Source organism: Octopus sinensis, linkage group LG2 (assembly GCF_006345805.1).
Source record: "Octopus sinensis linkage group LG2, ASM634580v1, whole genome shotgun sequence".
NCBI classification, from domain to species: domain Eukaryota; kingdom Metazoa; phylum Mollusca; class Cephalopoda; order Octopoda; family Octopodidae; genus Octopus; species Octopus sinensis.
The window spans coordinates 86,901,827-86,914,839 of record NC_042998.1 but is presented as its reverse complement, the minus strand read 5'-3'; the positions used below and the strand labels follow the sequence as shown (position 1 = coordinate 86,914,839).

Genomic DNA, 13,013 nt, shown 5'->3' with positions numbered 1-13,013 from the left:
ATATGAAAAAAAAATGGTCACAAAAGTGAAAAAAAAAATAGTGTAATATGTGTATAACAACATGTAGTAAATGAACATGAAAAAATAAAGCATGCTGGCAAACGGGAGGTGGGGGAGACAACTTAGAAAATTCACATCGGGAATGTTCCGAGTCCTCTCAACACTTCCCCCGTTTGTCAACAAAATTTGTTTCCTTCATATTCATTTACTACACACTATTTTACACCTAGTACACAAGTTTTTATTTTTAATCTTTGTGACCAGGTATTAACGTTGAGTTTTCGGATCCTGTGAGATTGATCGTGTGAATTTTCTGAGTCCTCCTCCTGCTCTCCTTTTGCCAGCACACATTTTTTTTTCATATTCCTTTACTACATGTTGTTTTACACCTATTACACTATTTTTTCATTTTTGTGACCGGGTGTCAAAGTGGGGTTACTGGATTGTGTGAATTATCCGTGTCTGCACCCTACCCACCCACCCCGTCACAAAAATTGAAAAACAAAATAGTGTACTAGGTGTAAAATAATGTGTAGTAAATGAATATGAAGAAAAAAATTTTGCTGACAAATGGGGAAGTGGTGAGAGGACTTAGAACATTCCCAATGTGAATTTTCCGAGCCCCCCACCCCCGCCGTTCTCCAGTACACATTTTTTTTTCATATTTGTTTACTACATGTTGTTTTACACCTATTGCACTATTTTTTTTTTTTTGTTGCTCTGGTCAAACACTGGAGTTTGACCGAAGAGATTGCACAGAATTTGAGAAGTGTTTTGAATGTTTTGCAATGATGGCAGGTGAATCAAATGAACTGTAGTTTATTGAGGGATATGAATAATATGGCGACTTGCTTATTAGGAAATCTGAAAGTTTAATTTAAAAAAAAATTTTTTTGTCTTTTAAGTATCACCATTATAGGTATTTCATAACTGGTGAGATTAAGAAATCAACTTGTAAATAGCCAAAACTCTCAAATCCATCACTGCGCACATGCATGCACACACATACACACATGCATGCACGCACACACATACACACACACACACACACACAAAGTTGCATATCTATGTATTTATTTATGTATCTTTGGAGACAATCAAACCAAATTTTCATCATTTTGAGCCACTCAACCAATGATTATTTCTGTCAAATTTTATGAAGTGTTTTGAAAAGGGAAAAGAATTAACAACTTAATACAAGAAATTATTTAACACTTACAGTTATTTTATCAATTTTAAAAGGAGAATTTCCACCAGAAACTGTCAGAGTATAACTAACATTCGCATGTATTCCTATATCTTTATCAGTAGTTGTTATTGTAGTAATTGTGGTATTTACAGAAGTGTCTTCTGGTACAGGTAATATAGATACAAGGTTCTGAAATTCTGGGGCATTATCATTAAAATCTTCAACAACAACAAAAACTGTTGCCGTGGAAGATAATGTTGGTAACAAGGAATCACTGGCCACTACATTAAATGTGATGTTTGGATTTTCTTCACGATCCAGCTCTGTTTTTAATGAAATTTCACCTGAAAATTGAAAAAATTTACAATAGATAAAAATGCCATTTTATAGACAAAAATAAAATACTTTAATTTTCTGAGTAGTTAATTACAAATGTTAACCAAGCCAACAGTCATACTGAATAGAAGTACTTATTTCTTCATATGGTTCCTTGAAGCAATGAAGTAACCTCTAAATAATAATTCAATTTGCTAAATATAAAAGTCAAATCTCCTTCAAATCATAATCTGTAGTCTTGAAAACCTGGACATGTTATATAATGCATACCAATGCTCAGGAGAAAGAGAAGATGGTCATTGCTGGAATGCCTTTAATCATTGGTCTGCTCAATTTAAAGATGATCTGAAGTTAAACAACACCAGTGGTCCCCTTCAAGTAAATTCTTCCCCTATCTTCAACCTTGAGATATGTGAGGTCTGATCAATAAGTATTTGGACTGTTGCCATAGTAACAAAGCTAGAGCACACAGAGTGAAGCCACTTAGTAAAGATCGGCTTTCAACTCTGCTGTGCATATGTACTAAGTTTTAATGTTCTAGATCACTTCTGCTTTTTACAGCAGTGCTTGGAAGGAAGGTGTGTAGCATGTAATCATTGCATTAACCATGACAGAGAAAGTTGTCATGGTGATACCTGCTCAGAGACCTATGTAAAGTTGCAGAAAGTGTATGGAGAGGAGGTTATGAGCTACATGCACGTCTATGTGTGATTCCAACATTTCCTAGATGGCCAAAAAAATGTCAATATTGACATTCTGGGAGACCTACAACCAATAGAAGTGAAAAAAACATCGCAGATGTGTATACAGCTGTGAGGAGAAATCATCAAATCACCATCCATGAGTTATTAGAGGATGTGCAGATTAGTTACAGTTCAGTTCAGTCCATTATCACTGAAGATTTGGGTATGAAATGCATGTCTGCCAGGTTTGTACCAAAACTACTTTCAGCTGACCAAAGGACACTTGGGTTTCAGTTGCACAAGATCTTGATTATGTTATGAATAATGAAAAGGTTTTGAAAAATTGTGTAGGCCTCTGAGCAGGTATCACCAAGCTTTTGACAAAATTTGATGCAAATTCTCTGCTCAACTTTCACAGACATGGTCAATACAACGATCACACATTACACACCTTCCTTTCAAGCACTTCTGTAAACAGCAGAAGTGAGCTTGAAGTTAAAACTGCATGCACAGCAGAGTTTATGGTCAATCTGTGCCAAGTGGCTTCATTCTGCGTGCTTTAGCTTCATTACTATAGCATCAGTCTATGTATGTTCCTGAACAGAACAAACCAAAGCAAACAGTTGATACACTAGCTTTCAATGATCAGTGGGACAAACCACAAAAGACATTTCATTGTGTAATCAAGGAGAACGTTTTATTCCTTGTTGCTTCTTTTATTTAGCTATTGGAAATAGATACCAGGTTATCTAATAATTGGATTTACCATTTTATTTGCTGGGACAAAGAATTTGCTGGCGCAGAGAATTTCACCCTTGAAAAACCCCACAAGACTGGTGAGATTAATGCCATTAATGATCCATTGAAGGTCAGCATTGCAGGAAAGACAAGAAACAAGAAGATTCCAGAGAGTGAAGAAAGGGATGTTGGATGCATCAAGAGTGGTAAGAGATGGAGAGAGACATGAAGCAGGGGGGTTGCTTTAGAATAGAGGTTGTACAAGGCTAGCCAGCTCCATGAAGCAGAGACCATTACAGTAGCAAGAGAAAAGACAGGTAGCAGATCAGTATGTTTGAGGTCCAAAAGCTGGAGTGTCAAACAGCTTTCTCTGGAAGCAATCCAGTATATGAGTATGCATAGCAGTATCGCTGTCTCATGTGGGAGCAATATTCTATTGTAGACCTCATTTGAACCTTGTAGATGGTTGACTAGTATCATATTCAGAGAGAGAGAGAGAGAGAGAGAGAGAGAGAGAGAGAGAGAGAGAGAGAGAGAGAGAGAGAGAGAGAGAAAGAGAGAGAGAGAAAGAAAGAGAGAGAGATTTATCAAATGTCTCAAGCGTTACTATTCAAAAGTCCATTTAAGGTATTGCAGAGATGTAAATTTACGTAGTAAGACCATATTAACATTAACGGTTATTAAAATTTCATAAAGTACAACACACTAATTACCTTGAAACTAGAAAAAAGTAGTTAAAATAGAGTAAAAGAAAATAGATATGTACCAGTTTTATCGTTAATGCCAAACTTGTTAGAACTGTCGAGAATTTTATATGTTACAAAGTCATTTTTGTCATCATCAGTGGCTGTAAGTGTTGCAATAATGCTTCCGACAGGATAGTTTTCAACCAAATTTAGTAATGTAAAATTTTCTCTAAAAACTGGGTAACAATCATTTATATCCTTGATTGTAATTGTCAAAAATCCTGAGGAAAGAAAAAGAGAGTACTTTGCGATTAATTTAGAAATTATCATTTTTTCCAATAGTTCATTGTATAATTAATTCATTAAAGGATTTAAAGTTTATCAAATATTCCTACTATATTTTATGCTCTATTTTATAACTGTAAATATGAAGCAAAAAAATTATTGAAAAAATTCTTTTACTTGTTTCAATCATTTGACCATGCTAGACCCCAAGACTTATTCTTTGTAAGCTTGGTACTTATACTACCAGTCCATTTTACTGAACTGCTATGTTACAGAGACGCAAACACATTAACATTGGTTGTCAAGTGATGGATAGGGGATAAACACAGGCATACACAAACGAATATATATATTAAAGACTAAAAAGAGTAAAAAACTACAGAAGGCTTGTGTTATATGGTTAAAGAATATATTTAAATCGTTATCTTAGAAAAATGTTATAAAATTTTGCGTATAGTAACATAGGTTTTGGAGAAATAACCTGTTTTGTATTTTCTTTTCAAATTTCTCAAATTTTTTAACCTATATTGTGTCATGTCTTTGCTATGTTGTGAAATATGGAGTTCAGGGATTTTTTCCGGTATAAGGGAGACAATCAAACATGTTGGGAATGACTAATTTAACATGATCTGGTTTAGAAGGAATAGAATGTTACAGGTGGTTAGGTTTTGCTTTATATTTTTCAATGAGGGGAATTTCCTTATTTAAAAATGTTAGAAATGGTTAAGTTTTGGCTTATATTTTTCAATTGGCACATTGATAGAATGGAAAGATAATAAATTGTGGTAGTAGTTGCTTTGAGCATTTCTAGCGAAGACATGACACGATATAGGTAAAGAAATTTGAGAAATTTGAAAAGAAATTACGAAATCGGTTATTTCTCCAAAAACTATGTTGGTATACGCAAAATTTTATAACATTTTTCTAACATGACGGTTTAAATATATTCTTTAACCATGTAACACAAGCCTTCTGTAGTTTTTTCACTATTTTTTGTCTTTTATACATCCAACCACGTTCTTTCACATACCAACTCTCTCACCTATATATATATATATATATACCGGAGTAAACACATAAATGTGAAACAAGGTGGAAAAAAGACTACGAACAGGAACGTGAAACTCCGAGTAACAGGTTTTGTTGAATTTCTGCTGCTTTTAAATAATGTATATATATGAGAAGAAAATGGATATAATAACAATGGGAAACTCGTGGTTTTTGCTGGTATGCCTTTAATTTAATTAGATAACAAAGAAGGAAGAAGCAGAGATGAAGGTAGCATTTATGATCACTTCAATTTTCTGGTTTAAGTAAATCTCTTCGGAATGTGAGTATAGATAGATGCATCAGTTAGGATGCGAAAATAATTGATACATATGTGATGGTAAAATAAACAAAAGTGGTAATTCATTAAAATATATATATATATATATAAACCGTCCAACCCACGCTAGCATGGAAAGCGGACGTTAAACGATGATGATGACGAGAAGGAGGAGGATGATGATACGAATTTATCCCTAGCTTGAGTAATGTATGCTCATTTTAACAAGTACTGCATACTACGAGCTTTAAAATGAAAAGACAAGTGTTGAAATTATATGCTTATTTTTGAAATTTAAAACAGGTGCTGCAGGAACATTTTTATTTGATCAAGGAGAAAGAGACAGTGGGACAGAAAAAGATGATGAGAAACCGCTAGTTTTTGCAATAAGTTACAGAGTAACTGTAAACATACCCTAAATATTTGACTTTACCATTGATTTTAGATAATATTGGTTTAGAAAATTAGTATGTATAAACATTTCCAAGTCAATATATAACGTTATTTTGTTATTACAATTTTGTATATTTATTCGGGTAATTAATATATATATATATATATATATTTACAACATTTCTAAAAATAGCCCAACAATTACTGCCTTGGCCAGGGTTAAGATACAGGACTCTTGACATGTCCAACAAAGCGTGACGCCTAAACCAATCAGCTTAAGTAATTGAGTGATACTACACACTGATTGGTCAGAATACAGTTTGCAAAACCTAGCAATCTGGAGCCCACACAGCTGTATTTAAGGCACAGATTCAATCATCTCGCTACAGTCAAAAATTGTGAAGCATGACTGTCACCACTACTTCATGAACATGAAGATTGCAGAATTTAATGCATGAAAGTACTAGTTCAATCAGAATGAACATTTAACATTCTATTATATTATATTATCTTATATCATTATGAGATTGTAAATAAAATGTGAAAATCAGACAAGGTTGGAATTCCTTTTATTAATATATTCTTCTATACACAATCACACACACCCGTATATCTATCTATCTATATATATATATATAATATTAGGGAATAAATTATTATTCCAACCTTACAGGTAAAATTCAGTATAATAATATTAGACTGAACTTCGTAATATATAATATGTAATATATGTATATAACTAATTTAGAGACGAATCACCATTCCACAACTCAGTGAATGAAGAGCGCGTCCAAAACCATGTTGTGAGACATATACCATACAAAATACTAATCTAAAATGTTAATAATATATACTATTGAACAGTAAGATTATTACAATCATATAATATTTAAGAGCAAATACTTTTAAAATCACAGCGAATACCATACAAAGAAATATTCATCACAAAAATATTAATCTAAAATCAAAAATAGTATAAATTGAACAATAAAAATTAATACAATAATATAATGAATAAAAGTAAGTACTTGTACATTGACTACGCGCATTTCATGGCTGAATTAGGACTATATAAAATCATATAATAAAACCATATCCAAGTTCATTAGAACGGGAGAATGATTTTACTCCCAGAGATATTATTAGCTGATAGAAATTTAATTAACTGCCAAGATAAACGTAATATTAAATGTAGGCATAAATTAAATTATTTATATGATAAGTTTAGATGATGTATTGATTTATTAAAATCCATGTAAAGTTACCCATTTATAGTTATGATTAGTAGTGTTAAATACATATAATTAGCTTAGAATACACTGTAGACATTACATTATTATATATAATTGGAATAAATAATTACCTTTTTACTAATAAAGAATTCAACGATAATATGTGTATTGTTACAATGTTTTATAGCATTATTTACGTAATACATAAATTTCGTACGTGTTATAGTTATAATTTTTGTAGATTTAAAAGTTTTAAGTATTTTAAATTTTCAATAAATAATTTACTTTAGGTAGACCTTTTTTCGATAATTTCGTTATTATTAAAGTAAATTTAATATGTATTTATCTCTGGGTAATGGACGCCATATTTATCACGTGACTTTTAGTATAAATGTTAAAGTACTCTTATTTCGGTTTAATCAACAGTAATTCGCCGGCCGATAAGTCATGTTTTTAAAAATTTATTCTTAACAATATCCCAGTACTTAACTGGTACTTAATTTATTGACCCTGAAAGGATGACTGGTAAAGTTGACCACAGTGGAATTTGAACACAGAACATAGCTACAGGCGAAATAATAATAATAATAATAATAATAATAATAATAATAATAATTGTGTACAGTGCTCAGGTGCACTACAACTCATCTAAAGTGTATATATAATCAGGTGTAGTTTCGGCGGATTTCGGAAAGCATGAGGGCCTTAAAGGATGCAGTGTCATGGCAGTCAACAACTGACGCAGGCAGTTTATTCCATGCTTCAGCAACTCTGAGCGTGAAAAAATGTTTCCGAAAGTCATGGGAGCTGTGTTGTTTTCTGACTTTGTAGGCATGTCCATGTGTGTTAGACACATGGAGATCAAAAAGGTGTTCAGTGTTGTTGTTGGTGAGGTGGTTGATAACTTTGTGGGTGTTTACCAAGTTAAGTGTATGAATAACAATAAGAAGTTTATTATAATAAAGAACATTCGCATAAGAGATATATTTCCTTACCTGTTGCTGTTCCAACTCCCACAACAGTATTCTGATCTGATACTTCAACTTTTAGTATGATACGCTCAAATGTTTCTCTGTCTAGTTTTTCCTTTAGAGTAATATTTCCCGTATTGTGATCAATCTCAAAATATGGCTGAAATGGATTGCATGATTATGATTAGCATTTTCTTTTGGTTTCTATGAATATGATGCCAGGATTTTTTTTAACTCCGAAATAATTATGGGTGAAGTTGGTAGACAAGAACTGAAAGAAGCTTGTCATGCATGTGTGTGTGTGTATGTTTGCGTGTGAGAATGTGTTTGTGTGTGTGTGACTGTGTCTGTGTGTATCCAATGGCCTTGACATCTCGTGATGGATGTAAATGAACATATTCTTCAATCTTCCATGGAAACGTAACTGGCCATAGGAAAGTATTACCTTGCTTGGAACAGATGATGGATAGCACTGAAAAGAGCATCCAGCTGCAGAAAATCTACCACAATGAATTCCATCTGGTTCATGCAAAAATTGGAAAATGGATTTTAAACCAATTAACTGAGCCAATAATACCTAATCTGAGAAGGAATTAAATTCTAGATTGTTTACTAACTTCTGTTAAGGCTTTTAAACACAACTCTACTAAATTTGGCCTCTTGAAAAAAAAAACTGGCCAACAACAGATTCTTGGTCACTTGACGTGGTAGAAACAGTTGGTGCTTTTTACATGCTACCGGCAGGGAAGCCGGTCAAAGCGGAGCTGGCATCGGCCACGTTCGGATGGTGCTTTTTATGTGCCACCGGCATGGGTATCACAACTACAATTTCCATTTGATATTTATTTTGATGTTGATGTACTTAACTCAATAGGTCTCCTCAAATACAGCAGGTCACTCTGCGATCCAAGGTAAGCGCAGCAGGCCGTCCTGCGATCCAAGGTACTTTGGATGGGCTGGGGTTGTTATGTGAAGCTGGTGGAGGAAACAGTCATGAACTCACGTTATTTGTCAGATCTTCGCAGTCATAGCATATCTCCAGAGATCTCGGTCTTTCGTTATTGCCTCTGTGGGGCCCAATGTTCGATGGTCATGCTTGACCACTTCATCCCATTTCTTCCTGGGTCTACCTCTACACCGGATTCCTTCAACTGTTTGGGAGTGGCACTTCTTCACACAACTCTCCTCATCCATCCGTAGTACATGACCATACCAGCGCAAACGTCTCTCTTACACGCCAGATCTGATGCTTCTTATGTCCAACATTTCTCTCAGGGCGCTTACACTCTGTCATGTATACACACTGACATTACACATCCAGCAGATCATGCTAGCTTCATTTCTTTTAAGCCTACGCATGTCCTCTGCAGCCACAGCCCATGTTTCACTGCCATGAAGCATGGCAGCTCACACACATGCGTTGTACAATATACCTTTCACTCTGAGTGAGAGACCCTTTGTCACCAGTAGGGGTAGAAGCTTTCTAAACTTTGCCCAGGCTATTCTTTTTCTAGTGGTGACACTCTCTAAGCATCTACCTCCACTACTAACTTAGTCACCTAGATAGCAGAAGCTATCAACTACTTCTAGTTTCTCCCCCTGGAGTGTGATGGAATCTGTTTTCTAAGTATCTGTGGTGTCTAATTGCCCCTGTGCATCAGCCGCACATGAAAGCTATCTTGTGTGTTAATTTTCCTTTGATGTTGCTGCACCTCTTATGTGTCCATAGCTTACACTGGGTGCATCTTATGGAGTTTCTACCTACACCTTTCCTACAGATCGAGCAGGGCCACCTGCCCGAGGGTGTGTGTGCTGAGTTCGCCTTTCTGCTTACTATAACTTTGGTCTTTGCTACATTTACTCTAAGGCCCTTTGATTCTAAACCTTGCTTCTACACCCGAAATTTCTTTTCTAGTTCCGGTAGTGATTCTGCTATGAGGGCCAGGTCATCAGCATAGAGGAGCTCCCAGGGGCAACCCATCTTGAATTCAATTGTTATTGCCTGGAGGACTATGATGAATAAAAGGGGACTGAGGGCTGAACCTTGGCGGACCCCTACTTCTACCCAGAATTCTTCACTATACTCATTGCCAATCCTAACCTTACTAACGGCCCCTCTGTATAGACCCTGTACAGCCCTTATTAACCATTCGTCAATCTCCAGTTTCCGCATCGCCCACCAGATAATGGATTGGGGGACCCTGTCAAAGACTTTCTCCAAGTCCACAAAAGCGAAGTACAGGAGTTTATCTTTAGCTAGGTATTTCTTCTGCAGTTGTCGAACCAGGAATATGGCATCAGTAGTGCTTCTACCCGGCACAAAACCGAACCGCATCTCATCTAAGCATACTCTCTCCCTAATGAGATGGGCTATGACCCTCTCCGTGAACTTCATCACCTGATCCAGCAGTTTGATACCCCTGTAGTTATTTCTATCTAGAGCACCCCCTTTACCCTTGTAGCAACTGACTATGGTGCTGCTATGCCAGTCATTGGGTATAATTCCATTATGAACTACCTGGTTTACAATGCGGGTGTCTAGGCCATAGCCCACATAACCAGCTGTTTTAAGCATCTCAGCAGTGATTCCTGATGGACCGGGGGCTTTTCCTGGTTTCATACCCTTAATTGCTTTATCTACTAGGGAGCTGTCTATTGGGATAGCTGGTCCCTCTACTGGGTCAACATTAGGCAGGCTCTTCTCCTCCCATTCATTCTCCACATTCAGCAGTCTTTCATAAAACATTAAAAGTAAGTGCACCATCATCCATGCGGACGCATTTCTCTCCTGTGACATCACAATTTTCTCTCATACACTGTTTAACAATCCGAAATACCTCAGTTCTTTGGTCCTCACGTCGCTGGACATTGGCAAACTTCTTTTCCACTTTGCCCTGGCTATGTATACCGCCTGGCCTCCCTTTTGGCTACCTGGTACAGTTCCATGCTACCCCCACCCTTCCAGGGCTTCCAGGCATGTTTCTTTGCTCTAATGGCTTTGTCTACCGTACTATTCCACCACCACGTAACTCTAGGTGTGGAAGGGACTTTGCACCATCCACAGACTTGGTCTGTGGCACTCAGCAAGCTGTCCCATAGAAATTTCGAGTTACCTTCTATGTCCGACGTCTGTAGCTCTTCCTCCCTCTCTTTAAATTTCTTGATGATGATCTCCCTAAATCTCTGACCATGTGAAGGGTTCTTTAGCTTCCAAATCCTTCTTTTCTGGATTGGTCTGCTTCTTTGTATCCTTCTGGCCTCGATCCTAAAGTCACTAATGACCAGCCTACGTTGGGGGGTACATTCTTCACCTGGGAGGGTCTTTGTATTTAAGAGCAACCTTGCGTCCCGCTGTCTGGTGAGGATGAAATCAATCTGGCTAGCAAAGTCCCCTGATTGATAGGTTATAAGGTGGCTGTCTGGTTTCCTGAAGTTAGTACTGCAGATTAAAAAGTTACATGCATCACAGAACTCCAGTAGCCTAGTTCCCTCATTATTTCGGGTGCCAATACTATGGCTACAGCGTACCCAGTGAAGATATCAGATTCTTGCCCAACATGCCCATTAAAGTCTCTAGCCTCAAAGATGAGGTCATTGCCACTTGTCTTTGAGGTAGCCTGTAGAAGGGTATCATAAAAGTGATCCTTCTGATCATTTGGTAGCCCCGAATGTGGGGCATAGGCGGAGATAATTGTAGCTGTACTGTTCTGCAGGACTAGCCTGAGCTTAAGCACTCTATCACATACCCTGACAACCTCTATGACCTTATCTACTCATTTCTCTGCCAGGAGTATGCCAACACCCCCTACACCATCCACCTTCTGTATAAAAGATAAACTGGGACTAAATAACAAGAACAACAACTAACACCTTTTACCTTCACAGTCAAGTGATTAATATTAGAATTGTCATTGGGCTGTAAAATACACTCCAACTATGCAAGTGTTTTGAATTTGAAAAATATAAAAATTAGTGAGAAGTAGGCCATAAAAACTTTGCTAAACATTCTGAAAAACAAGTTCTATTTCAAGCAAAAAAATCCAAAAATGTCTTACCACGATAGTATTTTTATTGACTTCTCTTCCTTTTCCATTTATTTCAATTGTCTCTTGTGAAATATTGAAAATCAGCTTACTATTCAAGTCCTTGTCTGTAGCTTTTATTGAAGTAATATAAGAATTAACGGTTATGTTTTCATAAAGTTCTATATTTGTTTTACCCAGTATCAGTTCTGGTGTTTCATCATTAACGTCTTCTACAATGACATTTACTTCAGTAGTGGCTGTTTTAGATGGAGTTCCTCCGTCAGTGGCAAGAACGGTGAGATTGTAAAAGGATTTATCTTCATGGTTTAATTTACTGCTGAGAAAAATACTTCCATCCTCTGAATTTATGCGAAAGACACTGGTTTGTGTTTTTAGACGGAAGTTCACCCGATTGAATGGACTTGTCTTATCATTATCTTTTGCAGTAATGTTTAAAAGCCAACTATCTGCAAGGAATATAATTAGAGAATATAAGAAGACAATTTTTACATGTTTCATTTACTAGATGTTACAATGGACTGATATTGTAAACCTTCTTTTCACAGAGTTAACAATTTGTACCTTGTTACTGACATTATGCTGTCTCCATGGCCAAGACAGATAACACTTGCTTATGCAGTCTACCGGGATGTCAATAGATATTATATGCAGCAGTACCTATTGATGAATGTTTCACCTATAACTAAATAACTGGCTTCTAGCAAAGCCACAAATATAATGAGAAGAAACAATCAAAGGGATCTAACTAAATACCATAAGGCCTTTATTTGACACCCTGCCAGTTTTGTAACGTAACCATCTTTATTAGATAATTGGTGATTGTTTCATTCACTTAAAAGCATGGAAGGTAGACACTACCATGAGCATAGCTTGGAAATAACTGATTAGTAGAAGTGTATACTGTGATAGTTGCATTGGGTTGCTGATCTGATGTCTTGATATGTGTATAGAACGCTCAAAGGAAGCCTCGTGCAACCAAATGGAAATCATATGATGAGAAATGAGAGAGCTAGCAGCCATAAAAAGGAGTGTTACAGGACAACATGGATCTTTGTAGATTTCATCACTGTCTACAATCTTGTTCCAATTATTTTCAAATTTGGTATATGGATTAAATTTTGTATACT

At 36.1% G+C, this 13,013-nt stretch overlaps 1 protein-coding gene across 1 annotated transcript in view; it reads right to left on the bottom strand.

Annotated features, from left to right (window-relative positions):
* Positions 1-13,013, bottom strand: part of LOC115232681 (cadherin EGF LAG seven-pass G-type receptor 2-like) — a 106,071-nt gene that overhangs the window by 1,182 nt on the left and 91,876 nt on the right. Inside the window, exons 20-23 of the mRNA XM_036500738.1 lie at positions 11,896-12,332; positions 7,865-8,000; positions 3,713-3,913; positions 1,220-1,533 (exon numbers count right to left, since the gene is read on the bottom strand). Coding sequence (XP_036356631.1) covers positions 1,220-1,533; positions 3,713-3,913; positions 7,865-8,000; positions 11,896-12,332 — 1,088 coding nt within the window. The remainder of the gene's footprint in view (positions 1-1,219; positions 1,534-3,712; positions 3,914-7,864; positions 8,001-11,895; positions 12,333-13,013) is intronic.